This window comes from Oryctolagus cuniculus, chromosome 13 (assembly GCF_964237555.1).
Source record: "Oryctolagus cuniculus chromosome 13, mOryCun1.1, whole genome shotgun sequence".
NCBI classification, from domain to species: Eukaryota; Metazoa; Chordata; class Mammalia; order Lagomorpha; family Leporidae; genus Oryctolagus; species Oryctolagus cuniculus.
The window spans coordinates 71,774,722-71,790,361 of record NC_091444.1 but is presented as its reverse complement, the minus strand read 5'-3'; the positions used below and the strand labels follow the sequence as shown (position 1 = coordinate 71,790,361).

Below are 15,640 nucleotides of genomic sequence, written 5' to 3'. Positions count from 1 at the left end.
CTGGATTGGTTCAGAATGCAAAGATAAATGGGAAAAGAAGAAGAACCATGGGTAATCTGCTGGACTATTAGCTTTCTGTTCTCGTTGTTGAAATTGGCTCTGAAGTGGCTTTCCTGCCTTTTGCATTTCCTACCAACCTGTTCACCATGCATGACAGTTACAAAATGAAGAGGCTGAGAATTTCTGCATAGCATGCTCTCTAGTCACGTGTTGTTTTCCTGACTGGTTTTGATTGTTGGGGGGTACTCCCCACATGATTCTTATATCCAAGGCAACCAAAATGATTGACATCCCTCTAAAATTTTAATAATGGGGAGTCAATAAAAATGTTCTGACCTCCATAATGAAAGGCAACATTGCAGGCCTTTCTTTGATACAGTTTGCAGTTCCTTGATAACGACAGACAATTAACAGGGTGCCTTTTTTTTACTTCAGTGCCTCAGTTGACAGAATTGTGCATCCGAAGCTTTTATGTGGAAGTGTAGTCTTTGTTCTCGAGGAAATCAAAGTGTAACTGCGTTTGAAAGCCTGCTCATTGAAGGATTCTTTTGTATAATGAGCTGTGCCAGTAGTAACTGAGGTGCAGTGATTAGTGAAAGGTCATTCCTGCTGTGCCACCTTCCATGCTGATATCCTAACTTAACACTGAGCCAGCGAAGGCAGCATGTGCAATAAATCAGAACACAGGTGCCCATTAACCTGCCGCGAGGAACAGTTAGGAAGCTTTTTCCTTGTTTGATTCCGAAAGGGTAGGGGAGAGAGGGCAAGCGAAAGAACAGATTTCTGGCCTATTAGAATCAAGCTCAGTTTGCTTTAATCAAGGACACCCTGAATCAATGAAATGAAACCTGAGTGTGCAGAATAAAAGCCAGGTTTCTTTATCTGTCACTGTGAAAACTTTTCTGCACTTCTTTCCTTCAAATATGCATCCGTGATTTTTTTTTTTCTTGTTTCACTTTGAATGAATCTGGAAAGACTTTCAAGAGGTTTCTACCCATGTGTGTTCTGTGATGGGCAGCCCAGTTGTCCACTGTGACTCACAGCCTCATGGTAACCCACTGTGTGATGGCATACATTGGTCTCCAATAAAAATACTACTAAATTACGCACTGGATGTGAGGTCTCTTGGCATTGCCAGCTTTTACTGTTTGTAATATAGCCTTTGGATAACTAGAAAAACTGTGTCTTGAAATGATAGTTATGTCATTGCAGTATCTATGAATACAGCTTTAAGAAGCTGGCCTTGGAACTAAGAAGCACATTGAGTGGTTCATTTATTTTTAATTCTGTGAAGGGAACTAGATAGACATAGCAGAGTGTTCTGTGAAGTATCATCTCCCATGATTTAGAAGGGAAAAAAAAAACCTCCCAATTGCAAATTCTAAAATAAATGCTAACTAAGATTTGTCACATTTTTAGCTGATGTTTTTCTTCTAATAGTATGACCCATGTACACCCAAAATTAGGGGCTTTCCTAGAGGAAGCCTCAGGCCCTCCCACTCCCACAGTCAAATTATGCAGAAAGGGACACTGGTTCTTGAGGCTAATGCCAAGTGTGTCTTCCCCAGTGGACAGACACTCTGTCATTTTTCACTGGGACACATGTGCCTTTGCTATGCACATGGTTCATTCATTGTTGTTAGCATTAACACACTCTGTGTGTTCATTTGAAATCTAAGGGTGCCTGCGAATTACCTTCCAAAGTGCCAGGGAGCAGCTGGCTACCATAAAATCATCTGTAACTGCTCTGGGTTTTCCAAAATAACTATTTATTGAGCCTTCAATATACTAATAAATTCAGCATGCTAAGTCTGAACAGGCTATGAAGTCAAAAGCTGTACTGTCCACTCTGAACCATCATCTTGGATATTTAGAATATTCAAGAAGTGTCACAGCTCTGCCTTCTTGGCAGTTTCCATAAAGGAGTCCTTGTGGATAAGCGGGTCCCCTGTTTCTATGTACATGAAGGATAAAAGCTTTGGAGTATCTTTTTTCCAAAAAAAAAAAGAAAAAGAAACGTCATATGACCCCGTCCTATTCTTTTGTCCCAGAAGTCCGGTTTAACGTTTGTTCCTCACATTAATCTACACTGGTATCCTCAGGGGATTGTGGTGGATAGGTAGTAGCAGTACTTCCTAGAAGCAGCTTTCTCAGCTCCTCCAGTTGTGGGAGGAGCTCCCCTCTTATATGTTCAGATAAATCCCCCCCTTCTCTGAATATTCGGGACTCCTCTGTACTCCAGCCACACTCTTGAGTTCCCAAAGAGCACAGACTGGTATCTCATGGACTCAGTCCTTAGTCCTGTGACAGGTACTGGTGACCATTTTTTAAGGGATGAATGAATAACTACATAAGTTGGCAGGCATAGGTTTATATTTTGGATACTTTGCCAATGGAGCTTAAATTAAATGCCCAGTTTTTAATTAAGAAATTTGAGTCTAGCCTTAGTATAAAACAAAAAAAAAAATTGTATAAGCTACTGTCAGTTTCTTCGTGAATGAGTTGTTGCGGGTTTGATGATAGTTTGTATAATAGAAAATCTATTAGCACATAGCGCATGATAAATACAGTAGAAGCCATGTGATAATAGGATTGAAGGAACCAACCCCTCCTGATGTCACAGTGTTTGTTGATTGATGCTGTGACTTAATAAGACTGGGCACCTACACAATTTAAGTGTAGTTTTTATGTATTAACAGTTAGTAAACTTAACATATTAAAAACTACTGTAGTGGTCCAGATTAGAACACTACCAACAAAGAAAGTGAAATATTTCAGAAACTTACAGCTTGAATAACCCTCAAAACATAATAGTGTCTCGTTCAGAAGATTGAGGCTTATAGCTGGAGTCATGAAATGCCTCATGTATGTGAGCACAACATTTTCTGTAGAGGAGAAAATAAAACGACAAAAAGAAACAAAAAAGGAGTTTTAGACGGTAAGATACCAAGTAGTTGGATCAATAAAATCAAATGTGCTATCACCTGTGCCTTTTTTTTTTTCCAGAAAGTCCTAATATTTTCCTTTAAAACTAAGAATAACTTTAAGTGGGTTTAATTCTATAAATACAGAATTTAAAAACAAAAAGGATTAGGATCACATCTTCATAAGCTGAATGCTTTTATGTACACTTTTTGTGTCTGTTTGAAGTTGTTGATTTTATTTTCCCTCTTAAAACTTCTAATGAAAAACTTCTCCATTTCCCCATTCAACTGTGGCTTTTGTTCCAGGAATTTCTGAAATATCAGAAACATGGGGTCTGAGTTTGGACTAAGTCTGGATTTTTCTTGAGGGAAAGAATAAAAGAAAAGTGTCTTTCCAAAGTCTTTAATCTCTCTGGAAGGACTATCTCAAAGGAGGAACATGACAGAAAAATCAGTTTGTTTTTAAACAGATCACCTTGTAATCATCCTGCAGTTTATCCTCACACTGTACCGAGGACAAAACCACTGCTGTGTTACTGTCCATTACAGCTGGGCAGCAGAGAGAGGAAGAAGGGTGAGAGCATGGGCAGGAGGGAGGGTAGGAGGGGAAGAACCACTGTGTTCCTAAATCTGAATACATGAAATGCAGGAAATTTGTATACCTTAGATAAAATTTAAAACAAAAGAAAAACAGAAATATGAAAAAGTTGGTAAGTTATGTAAGACCACAGTGCCAGTTAAGTGGCATAATATATAAATGTATATAATTCTCAGATATCACAACTTTGAGTTAGGGGCTAATATTATCCCAATTTTATTGGGAAATAGCTGAGGGCTTAGCAAGGTTAAAAACATGTCCACAGTCATTATGGTAGTAAGTGGAAAAATCCACATTTCACATCCCACTCAACCTGATCCAAAACCTGAGCTATTTCCTTAAACTCTTGTGTGTCAGCCAATTCAGGTGTGTTTATACAAACACAGGTGATGTGCCTACACAAATGGTTTAACAAGCCAAATAACAAAGCCAGAGCCTTAGGTGGAACTCAGCCTCCTAAATTAAAACGGAAGCAGTTCAGAGATAGTGACGGGAAAACTGTCTCCCTTCATTCTAGAAAACATTTCAAATTTATTAAGAATGGGCTATTCTTTGTTAGGGGAATTTCTTTTTTCTAGTGTGAGGAGTTGTTGTTAAGTAAACTACAGAAAAGAGAGAAGTATCTGTTGATGAACATGAAGGGAAAAAAAAACTTCATTTTTAATTCTGCTGGTATTAATTCCCTTCCCTTAGAATATCTGGCCTGAGGTTCAAAGATAACAATAAAACTGTGGAGTGCAAATATTTGCTCTAAACAACAAAACAGCTCTCCTTTTATTAATTTGAGATTCAGTCCCTGAGAAGACTGTCACAAGTGGAAGAGGGGAAGACGTCTGCACAGCCAGTGTACTGGGGGTCTGAGAGGCTCACACTGAACACTCTCCCAGCGTTGTGAAGTGTGCATCCTAGACCCTCAGAGACCCTGGGTTCTTCCCGAAGCTGGGTCTCCAGCAGCCCACACCGCAGACACTTCCTGTGAATGTGCTAATAGGCCTTATGAGGATGCTCTATAACCACCCATCTGTCACTTTTTAACAGACCTGATTGGCAAGCACTTGTAACAACTGACATCTGTTCTCCCTTATTGATATGCAGATTTATGGTAATTGCTATGAACAATAAGACACAAAATTACCTAAGGTGAACATTAAATTAAATTTTCATGCCCTTCTCCTTATAAATAATTTTTTTTAAATCTTAAATTTCAAGTAGGCATATTGCACATCTGTTTTGTACATAATTTCTTCGTTTTTGAAAAGGTTTTTTTTGCTCCAAGTAATAAGGAATGGAAGTTGAATCCCTGTATTCCCAACTTTTTGTGTGTGTGTGTCATCTTGAGAAGGGCATGCTATTAGATTTCCTGAAAACAATTTAAATGTTTTGTTTGTTTTGTCACCCAGATTATTGCCCCTAGTTTTGTTGTGGACTAGGTGGGGTCTAAAAAAATCCCTATCCCAGGCTCTTGCCTCTTACCTAGAGAAATATTCTAAGTACATGCAGAAATATGACTTAAAAGTGATAAATTTATTTAAAAAGATAAATCACAAACACATTGGCCATGTTCAGGAATAGAGTGGTCAGGGAAGTGAAAGAGAGAGAGAGAAAATTTCTGCCTCTTGTGAGCCCGGGTTTCCTATGAGCCTGGAAGGGGGATGGTTACATGGTACCACGCTCAGGTCAGGGGAGATACTTCTTGGGGAAGGGGTCATTTGATAGGTGGGCAGGTAGGATTACATGGGGGAGGTGTGGCTTCCAGCTGGTGGCCCTAATCTAGCCACCTGCCTTATCCCCTGTCAGTTTGAGGGGTGCCCTTCTTACCAGAGTGATGTAGAGTTAAATGTCATCGATTGTTTTTTCTTCAGAAAAGAACCCTTTGCCAAGCCAGAACCAGCTTCCCACTCAGTGGTGGGTGATTTGTGCCTCTCCCCCGATGCTCTCTCAGAATTATTGTGCAGGAGTAACTGAGAAAGTGTGACAGGAGTAGGAAATGAGGAGGCCCCTGGGAGAGAGGCTGAGAAACAGGAAAAGCTTGGGCAGCACTCAGCCCAAAGGAAGAAAGAAACAGAAGCAGGCCTTCTGGAAGAGTGAAAGCAGGAACCCAGCCCTAGGCTGCCTTTGGAGCCACAACTGTTGGCTCCACCCTGGAGAAGAATAACTCAGAGTTAAATAGAGGAGTAAACTTTTTTTTTTTTAAGATTTATTTATTTATGTGAGAGGCAGAGTTACAGACACAGGAAGACAGAAAGGTCTTCCATCCGCTGGTTCACTCTCCAAGTGGCTGTAACAGCCACAGCTGGGCCAGGCCAAAGCCAGGAGCCAGGAGCTTCTCCCGGGTCTCCCATGTGGGTACATGGGCCCAGGAACTTGGGCCATCTTCTGCTGTTTTCCGAGGCCATAGCAGAAAACTGGATCGGAAGAGGAGCAGCCGGGACATGAACAGGTGCCCATATGGGACGCTAGTGCCGCAGGCAGAGGCTTAGCTACTATGCCACGCTGCTGGCCTGGAGGAGTGGACTTTCATCCCTGTCCAGGAGCAGGCTTGCTGGGGTCTGAAAGTGGTGCTGTGTGCTGGAAAGTGTGGTGTGGTTAAGGAAGTGGAGAGTGACACAGAATGTGAGCTTGTCCTCACCCAGCTGCCCTAGCCGACTTCCTTTAGTGTGGCCCGCACCTTTAATGAAACAGCTTGTCCCTCCAATAGGAGTGGATGGGCAGTGACAGGCCCCCATCAGTGTAGGCACCTTTGTTGCAGGAAGAGCCAAAAACATCCATTGCAGTCACTGGGGTTATATGTTATTGCCAGTGAAGGGTCCAGAAGCATTGTGCCTAAACATCTGTGTGTCCCGGGATGACAAGGGGGATGTGACAGAGGGCGTGAGACAGCAGCATTGGGAATGCCGGCAGCTGGTGCAAGAGTGTTCTGGGGAGAACCAGACTGGAGAGTAGGCTTCAGCCTGTGCCTCCGTGGAGAGCACCCTGGGAAGGAGGAGAAGGCACTTGGTTGCCCTGCAGCCTTGGTGCCAGCTGCAGTGAGACCCAGTCAGGAGGAGCAGTCCCGTTGGGTCCACGTTCTGTTCCCTGAGTTTCCTGTCTCCAGCCTCTGTGTGTGTTACGTGCTTGTTCTGAATGGGAAAGAACCATTTCCTGTCCTCCTCTTTGGTGTGTCCCCACTCCTCAGCTCCTCATGTTGCACGGTCACTGCCCCAGCCCAGGTCCCTCTTTCAGTGGTTTCCTACTAGAACTTGGATCACTTTCGGCTTCTCTAGAGGAGCTGGGGCTTTTTCGGTTTTTTAGGATCTCTCACCAGAAGCGTTCTGTGAACACATCACGTGCACTTTCTCATAAAATGTCAAGGTGCGCTCAGATCCCCCTGAATCCTGACAGTGGCCTCCAGCTCAGAATCCTGAGTCAAGGTCGCGACTGGCACGTGGCGGGAGCACCACGTGCAACAGGCTCAGTGTGGGGAAGAGGCCTTGGGTTCGTTCGTTTGTTCGTTTAGGGTGCAGAAACCAGAGATCTGTAATACCTGGGACTTTCCTCGTAGAAGCCAAAGGAATCACACGAAGAAATCAAAGAATGGATGAAGCAATTTAGAGAACAAGATGTAAAACCAAGTTACAAAGTGGTTTCTGGTAAACTCGGTGCTTAGCTACTACTAAGGAAGACGAGACCACAGTCCCTGCCTCCGGGGGGCAGGCACCCTCAGCTGAGCAAAGCATGATTGAAACAACGCCACCTCTCAGGCCCAGCGTTTCCACTCCGTGGGACCTCCATTTGGTCATGGCTGTTCCCACAGTGCCGCAGGGTTTTCACGGGCCACGGTAGGGGAGTGGGGGTTGCTGGCGCACATTCGTCTCTATGTCCCAGCCCCATTTCTTCTTGGAACCGTGTGCCGTGTCACCCCTTCTTTCTTGGTCCCTCCTGCTCCCTGGCTCTCCCTCCTAAACTTCTCTGAGGTGCCAGGTTTATTGAAGTAAATGTAGACCAACTCATAAGGAGGACAAAATAGGATGAGGACACTGAAACTCCAGACGGGCACTGAGGGGTCAGAAGGGACACTCGTGGGGAGGCCAGGCCGGCAGGGAGCGGATGGGCATACAGGGAAGAAAGCAGAAGTCCCACAGTCAGCTGGACTGTTCCTTCAGGGGAGTGGTCTTAATGAATAGGTCATGGGTGTTTTGGGTTTCCTGTGTCTCTAACACATACAGTGATAGTGCCTGGACCACATGGGCTGGTTAGGAATGTCAAAGGAGAGACCACATGTGAAGCACTGGGTGTGCCCGACACATGCTTCATTCTTTTTTTTTTATGATTTATTTATTTATTTGAAAGTCAGTTACACAGTATAAGAAGGAGAGGCAGAGAGAGAGAGAAGTTTTCCATCCACCGGTTCACTCCTCAGTTGGCCACAACGGCCAGAGCTGCACTGATCCAAAGCCAGAAGCAGGAGCTTCCTCAGGGTCTCCCACGTGGGTGCAGGGACCCAAGGACTTGGGCCATCTTCTACTGCTTTCCCAGGCCATAGGAGAGAACTGGATGGGAAGTGGAGCAGCCAGGTCTCAAACCGGTGCCCATAATGGATGCCAGCACTTCAGGCCAGGGCATTAACCTGCTGTGCCACAGCACCAGCCCCTGCTTCATTCTTACCACCATTATCAGTCTTTGTGGTGATATTGAAGTTATTAGTCTAACTAAATACTCTTTGTGCTGAGTTCTTCACCAGGTGGTCTTTTTGAGCTTTACCTATATTGACGCATTTAATTTCTTAACCCAGGGAGAGGTTGATTTTATTTAATCCCTCTTCACAAAAAGACAACCCCTGGGCCCAAGCAGTTGTCTTGAGACATTGTAGATTGGTTGTAGATACCTGCTACCAGCAGAGCTGGGATTGAAGCCCAGGTCATCTGAGGGGTGGAGCAGGTGGGAGGGTCCCTACTGTCCCCGGTAGAGAATGCTGTGCGTTCCAAGTCAGCAGGAAGAGAGAGAAATGTGAGGGTCGAGGCTGTGAATGAGGACCCCAACCCAGAAAAACTGGCAGGTAGGCTGCCCTATCCCACCTCTGGCATACTGAGCGCTTGTGAGAACGGGGTCTGGGGAGCCAGGAGGGCCTGATGTGTCAACAGACAAGGACCCTGAAAGGGACAGAAGTGATGAGCAGTCATCCTCCACTCTTACACCTCCTTCAGCTGCTTGGCTGGCTGGTACTTTCCTCAGCTTCTCTCCCGTCCCATCACATAAAGAGCTTTGGAGAATTTGTTTCCGAATCTGGGACTGTTTTCAAAGACTGATGAACTGAACAGACTTCCGCCCAGTCACTGGATGGATTTCCCCGTAGTCACTGGTTCTCCCTGCTACAGTATCTGGCAACTTTCTTGGACACAGGGGCTGTCTTGTTTTCCACTTTGTCCTCAGTGTCTTATACAGGGTCTGGCTCTTTATGGCCACTCAGAATCCCCTGGTTGGATGAGTGGATGCATTGGACCAACGGACAGACAGATGCACAGGTAGGCCAGTGCAGGTCTTCCTGCTTAGCTCTTTCTATTTGGCTGTTCTCTTCCTTCTTCCCCAAAGCCCTCAGATGCTGGAGGTCACAACGGCCTCTCCTTTCCAGAGTTCATCTTCACTTTCTTGACCTGTACCTTTTCTTTTCCTTGCCCTGTGGCTGTTGAACGGTGTTAGCCAGCCCTCAGTGTGGTGCCCCAGAGCCTCATTTTTTCTGCCTGGCTTTTTTAGGGGGTGGCAGGAAAAGACTAAACAGGATGTTCAGAGAGGCTCTTCAGTCGCCATATGTGTGTAGGAGAAACACAGGGAGAGGGGGCGCTCAAGCCCTCGGCCCTGGATTCTCAGGGGAGGGGTGGTGGAAGGAGAACCTGACTGCTGTCAGCTTGGCTCCTATGAGTGTCAGTGAGTGAGATAAGGAAAAAACATTTTCCCAATGAGGGTTTTTACAATGGATTAGTTAGTAATTAAGGGAAAAGAATACTTGATGATCTCTATAAACACCAGTGAACTAACAAAGAATGGAGAAAACAAAAAACTCATGTATGGCAATTTATGAAATTTTATGCTATTTGTTACCCTTTCCATTCACTCTGCATAGACTTGTCCATCACTGCTTCTATATGTTCAGCAGTATGTGTGTATTTATGTAAACCTGAACATGAATAAGGCAAAAGCTTTACCCTCAAGGGATTTAGTATTTAGTTACAAAGGTAAGAACTACATGCAAATAATCAAGTAGGATATGAGTCACAACGGTTAAAAACAGATAAAGGAGTTTTCAGATAAGACACAGAGAATGCACCTGTTAAATGAATATGGTGAGTGTTCTTAAGAGGGAGTCACTGAGGTATGGCAGAAGGCCGTGGCCCTGTGTTCAGGAGGATCTGCTGCCATCAGCTGCGAGGCCTTTGCCGGGGACCTGACATCTGTGACCCAGTGAGCAGGCTAAGCCAGGCCTCCACGCAGTATAGGCTTGAATTTCAATTCTGAACCCTCTTCTTGTATGCTCGCCCATTGCTGGTGATGTACTCTGGCCATCCGATTTACGTCATTAAACACTCAAGCAAGCATTAGTCACGAGAGGGACAAGATGCACCTCTACAAACGTGTGTCTCCATTGACAAGTCACTCCCAGCCTCGGTGCTCATCACACTCAAGTATGTAATGCGTTGACATTGCTTTGAAGAAGTAGAGCCCCTTGGCTGGGTCCAAGAGAGTCTCCACAAAGCCAGACAGCTCCCTTATTTCCTCTGTTTCCATTTTGCTAAAATAAGACTGAAAAATAAGACCAGAGCTTTTCAACAGCCACATTCTCATAAACGGGACACTGACCTTGATCAGACAGAATGAGAGAGCACTCTATTTCCAGTTGCCTTTGTTTGATAAAGCAGAAATTCACGAGATTCCACAAACAAGGGTTTGTGTCCTGCTTCCAAGCATCCCCATGAAATAAGTAGATTTTTTTTTTTTAAAAGGTGTTTAGCTTTCACCCTAAGCCAACAGGTCTGAGTGTCTCCTGGAAGCAGATGAAGTATGTTTTAAGCAAAATGAGAACCTGCTGTACAGCAGAGACATCAGAAATGCTTTTTTGAGTAGACCTATGTCCTGACTGAGGAGGCCAAGGCAGAAGAACAAGAGAAGTGCTCTCTGCAGCTCAGCAGCCCGGCACTGAGCAGGGATTGGGGGGACTTGCTCAGGGTTGTTGCTAGAACATTCTCTCACACCTTTATACATCTCACAAACACACACTCACACACTCACACACCACACACACACAGCCATCCCAGATACATGGAAGCATTTCTCAGGCCACTCCCTCAAAGTACTTTAAATTCACTCAATAGACATTTAATTTGGATTTGAGGTATGAGGAAAAGGTAAAATCAAGATGATTTCTTAAATCCAGTATCTTTCTATATAAATAAAATCCTTCTACTCATACGAAGAAAGAACCATTGTTTCCCACTTCACATTTGCATTTGACTTAACATGAAGTAAATGATAGGAAAAGTACTTGGGACGTGCAGAGAACCTTTGGAAGAGAAATAATATTAAAAGTACATGGCCAGCTGCGCGGTTCAATAGGCTAATCCTCTGCCTGCAGCACCGGTACCCCAGGTTCTAGTCCCGGTTGGGGTGCCAGATTCTGTCCCGGTGGCTCCTCTTTAAGTCCAGCTCTCTGCTGTGGCCCGGGAAGGCAGTGGAGGATGGCCCAAGTGCTTGGACCCTGCACCCGCGTGGGAGACCAGGAGAAGCACCTGGCTCCTGGCTTCGGATCGGCACAGTGCACCAGCCGTAGTGGCCATTTGTGGGGTGAACCAATGGAAGAAAGACCTTTATCTCTGTCTCTTTCTCTCTAACTCTGCCTGTCAAAAAAAAAAAAAAAAAAGTACATGCATCAAAACCCAGAATCCCAAATCATTGCCTCAAATCTCAGCTGATTCCAGCCTTGTGTTCTTTCAAAGTTTCATTTATTCCTGCTACAATTGCCCTAATTTTTACTAGTCATAAATTCCTTCTAGTTCAAAGTAGTCACACTTTAAAATGCAAATGCAAATATTTTACAAAAAAAGCTATTAAGGCACCGCCATTTTTGTTACCAACTGTTATTTGAGTTCCTACTATGGACACATCTTAGAGCTCACATTTAAAATAAATGTGGAATTTCCAGGGCAGTAACAACAGCAGCTAACACTGACCGGGTGCTTACATTGTGCCAGGATAATTTGTATTCATCCTGTGTGTGATCTGCACTACACATACTGAGCAAAGTACAGGTACTGTTGTTGCTCACTAATCAGAAACCAGAGAGAGAGAGGAACTGGCCCAGAGTCACACAGCTGGAAAAGTGACTGAGCCAGGAGTGGAATCCATGTCAACTCAACTTCAGAGCACAAGTTTTTAACCCCCAAACTGATGTTTCTTCTGTGATACCTTAGATGCACAGCTTTCCAATTCAGGGATTGAGAATTTACCTGAAGCCCTTCCTCCAACTGTCCAAGGCCAGGTCTCACCCCTTCTTGATAGCTACATCATAAAAGTTGCCAGGCATGGTGGCCAGTCAACACGGAGAAATCTCTCGTTGTTATTAGTTATCTCTACAGCAACAAGAGGTGGTGTTTGGAAGAGAGTGCTAGGTTAGTATAGGCACCACCCCAAGGAGGTGATGGCTAAGGAGAAATACAAGGTAGAATTCAGATGCCCTGTCTCTAGGAACAGAAGATAAGCATTTAAGAAGGTGGCCTTCGTACTTTTCTCTGAAGGGAGGAGAGAACTTCCACTTTGCTTATGGCCGTATCCAAATACTGATGGAGTCAGTGGTCACAAAAGGCTTCCATAGCCTTGGCAGCTTATGGCAAGAGCCTAGGGTGAACACTGACGTCATGAATAAGAGTGTCAGTTGTTAAAGGAACAACAGAAGTCACTGTGCACTTGCTCCCCATGTAGGACCTCTGTCCTTAATGAGGTGTACTGTGAGTATCAACTGCAAAACTTGCTCTCAAACTGTACTTTATATGTTGTGTGTGTCTGTGGTGAGTGCAAACTGTTGAAATCCATACTTAGCATAAAGTTGGTCCTCTGTATATAAAGTTAAACTAAAAATGAACCTTAATGAAGAATGGGATGGGAGAAGGGAGTAGGAGCTGGGACAGGAGTCGGGGTGGGAGGGTGGGTATGGGGGAAAGAACCACTATTTTCCTAAAGTTGTGCCTATGAAAAATGCATTCATTAAATAAAAGCTTAAAAAAAAAAAAAAAAGGAAGGTGCCCTCAAGAAGTACAGAGGGCCCAGCTTCCTTCCAGACAAGTTCATTGCCCAAGTCACCAGTGCAGCTCCCATCCCATGACATCACAGACGTGGGTGCAGGGAGGGAGTCGTCTACGTCTCTTGCCCTCTGTCTAATAAGAGCATTCTCCTGTTGGGAGACTGGGCAAGTGAGGCTTCTTGTTGAAGCTGTGTTTCCCTTCCCTCTGCAGGCATGAATGCTTTACAGTTACAGAATCTGGCGACGCTGGCTGCTGCTGCAGCCGCAGCCCAGACCTCAGCCACCAGCACCAATGCAAACCCTCTCTCTACCACGAGCAGCGCCTTGGGAGCCCTCACGAGTCCCGGTAAGTGATGGGGGGATCGCTGCTCCCTTGCAGGTGATGCAGCAAGGTCAGTGCTTGGGCCTGTACACACCCAGGTGTGAAGCCTGGGCGAGAAGCGTCCAGGAAACTTGCACGGGCATCTATTGTATTGTTTTGTTAAAGGAGCAAAGTTGGAATGTATGTGGTGTTATTTTCCAAAAAAAGGTAGAAAAAGGTTTCCAGAGCGAATCCATCATGCTACTGATTTTCACCCATTTATTTTGTTTTAAAAAAGCAGGTCTACGTTGTCCATTCATTCCTCATTAAATCTCCATCACAACAAAGAACCTTTGCCTCTTAACCCTGCCTTTTGTGTCTAGTCCCCCTTTTTTAAGGAGCTTAATATTTCTGTCTTAAATCTCAAAAATCCCTAATTGTTAGTGTTGTATTTCACACCAGCTCCATCATTCACGTTGGATTTTTAAATCCATGGCATGGTGAGGAACATCCTTGTTAGTCATTTATGGTCAGATTCTGGAATGTGTGGCTTAGTCTTTTTTCCTCAGAAATTTTGTTGTCTTATTCAGAAGCAGATGCCATTTTTCTTCTCATACAAGTCAGATATAATGTGGTTGCTTAGATACTATGATTGGGGTTTTTTGTTTTCTTCTTTATTTTAATTTTTTTGGCATAAAAAAATTTAGGCAGAATGTTTCACTGGCTCTTCTTTCCTGAATTTTCTAGACCTTGATATATAATCTTACCTCCTCTCTGTTATATGCAGGGGTTGGCCTAGACAACTTATTTCTAACTTGGCAAAATTTTTCTAGCTTTAAAATTAAATTTAAATTTTAAATTTATATTCTAACTAACTTTGAAAGTCGCACGACCCTCCATCAGCTGTGCCCAAAAGAGTAACTAAGTAAGTGCTGACAAAACTTAAATGCAGCATTGAAATGAAACCTATGGCACACTACAGAGCAGCTTTCTTGAGGCTTTGACTTCAGCCTGCAGTGAGGCCTGCTCCTTGAGCCTGTGACTCTTGCAAAGACAGTTATTCTTGGTCTCTCTATGCACACTGTGTATCTGACATATTTCACCCTGAGCGTACTGTTAAGGGAAAAAACCTAACAGATGTTTAGGAGAAGCTGGTGGATTCGTCCTTAGTATGTTCAGATCTCATGGCAGCAACACATAGACACTCTAAAGTGTCTTCGGGGATGTGCCATTACTGCATGTGGGCCTTGTTTTATGTAATAAACAGTATTCCTGAAAAAAACATTTTTTTAAGAAATTAAGTTATAGCCTTAATGCAATCCATAAACTTGTTACTTAAATAAATCCTGTAATGACCCTTTTTGAGAAATGAACATTTTTCATTTTTTTAAGATTTATTTATATGAAAGGCAGAGTTAGAGAGAGAGGGAGAGACAGGTCTTCCATCCGCTCATCCACTCCACAAATGGCTACAAAGGCCCTCTGGGCCAGGCCAAAGCCAGGAGCCAGGAGCTGCTCCCAGGTCTCCCACATGGGCGAAGGGGCCCAAGGACTTGGGCCATCTTCCACTGCTTTCCCAGGCACATTAGCAGGGAGCTGTATCAGAAGTAGAGCGGATGGGTCTTGAATCGGCATCTATATGGGACGCTGGCACCATAGGCAGTGGCTTTACCCACTATAGCACAATGCCAGCCCCAAGAGAAATGAACATTTTTTAAAGATTTACTTCCTTATAAAAGTTATTTTTCTTAAAAAACAAAGAATTCACCCCTCTAATTCATGTTTTATGAATCAGATTGAAAAGCAGTTTCTTAAATAATTTTTTTCCTCCCCTATGAGGACTATGAAAGGATCCCATTTAAATAGCAGAGTATTATGTGTGCATTTTATTGTATTTTTAGTCACAAGATGGTTTGTCAGGTTAAGAAGCCAATTGCAAAGGCTGGTCAGTCTAAAGAATAAATTATATCCGAAGTTCCTGTGTGGCTTTTGGCACTATGCCCGTGCTGAGGCCTCGGCAGTGACCAGATAGACAGGCCTGGCTCCTCTCCTAGTCTTTCAGTCCACTGGGAGAACTCGCACAGTAAGCAGATAAATGCATGATAAGTGTGTGAGAGATGAGTTCTGGGTGATGGCGAGTAAGGCGAGGAGAACTGAAGGAGGCAGCCCTTCTCTCAGAAGGTGACAACTGAGTGGAACTCTGAACTTAGCGAAGCCAGGTAGAGTCTTCGGGCAGAGGACAGAGCACACGTGAAGGCTGTGAGGCACGGGGGCTGGGCGTGAGAGCAGAGGGCGAGGAAGCCCTGGTGCAGAGCAGAGGAAGAGGAGAGATTGAGTTGGATCCATATCCATTTCATCCTGTACTGGGGGGAGCACGACTTGGAAGCTTCTTAAAACGCGGGACGCTCAGACACACTGTGTGCGTGGCCTGAGTGTCTGAAAGGAGTCTGAAATATATTTGGCCATTTTCAGTAATTTCCTGAAGTTGCCTTTGGAGAGGTGTTTCCATTCTTCCTGCTCTTACAGAAACACCAGCCCTTTGGTCAGTTCCG

The 15,640-nt window shown here is 44.3% G+C and overlaps 1 protein-coding gene and 1 long non-coding RNA gene across 53 annotated transcripts in view; one reads left to right on the top strand and one right to left on the bottom strand.

Moving 5' to 3' along the window:
* Positions 1 to 15,640, bottom strand: part of LOC103350898 (uncharacterized) — a 140,934-nt gene that overhangs the window by 57,135 nt on the left and 68,159 nt on the right. For all 3 annotated transcript variants that reach the window (XR_011381576.1, XR_011381578.1, XR_011381577.1), the window contains exon 2: positions 2,787 to 15,640. This exon is cut by the window's right edge and continues 24,763 nt beyond it. This is a non-coding gene — a long non-coding RNA (uncharacterized lncRNA). The remainder of the gene's footprint in view (positions 1 to 2,786) is intronic.
* The window catches only part of CELF2 (CUGBP Elav-like family member 2), a 931,997-nt gene that overhangs the window by 862,416 nt on the left and 53,941 nt on the right, over positions 1 to 15,640 (top strand). For all 50 annotated transcript variants that reach the window (XM_051820872.2, XM_051820873.2, XM_070055758.1 and 47 more), the window contains one exon: positions 12,999 to 13,133. In XM_051820872.2, the coding sequence (XP_051676832.1) occupies positions 12,999 to 13,133 (135 nt within the window). The remainder of the gene's footprint in view (positions 1 to 12,998; positions 13,134 to 15,640) is intronic.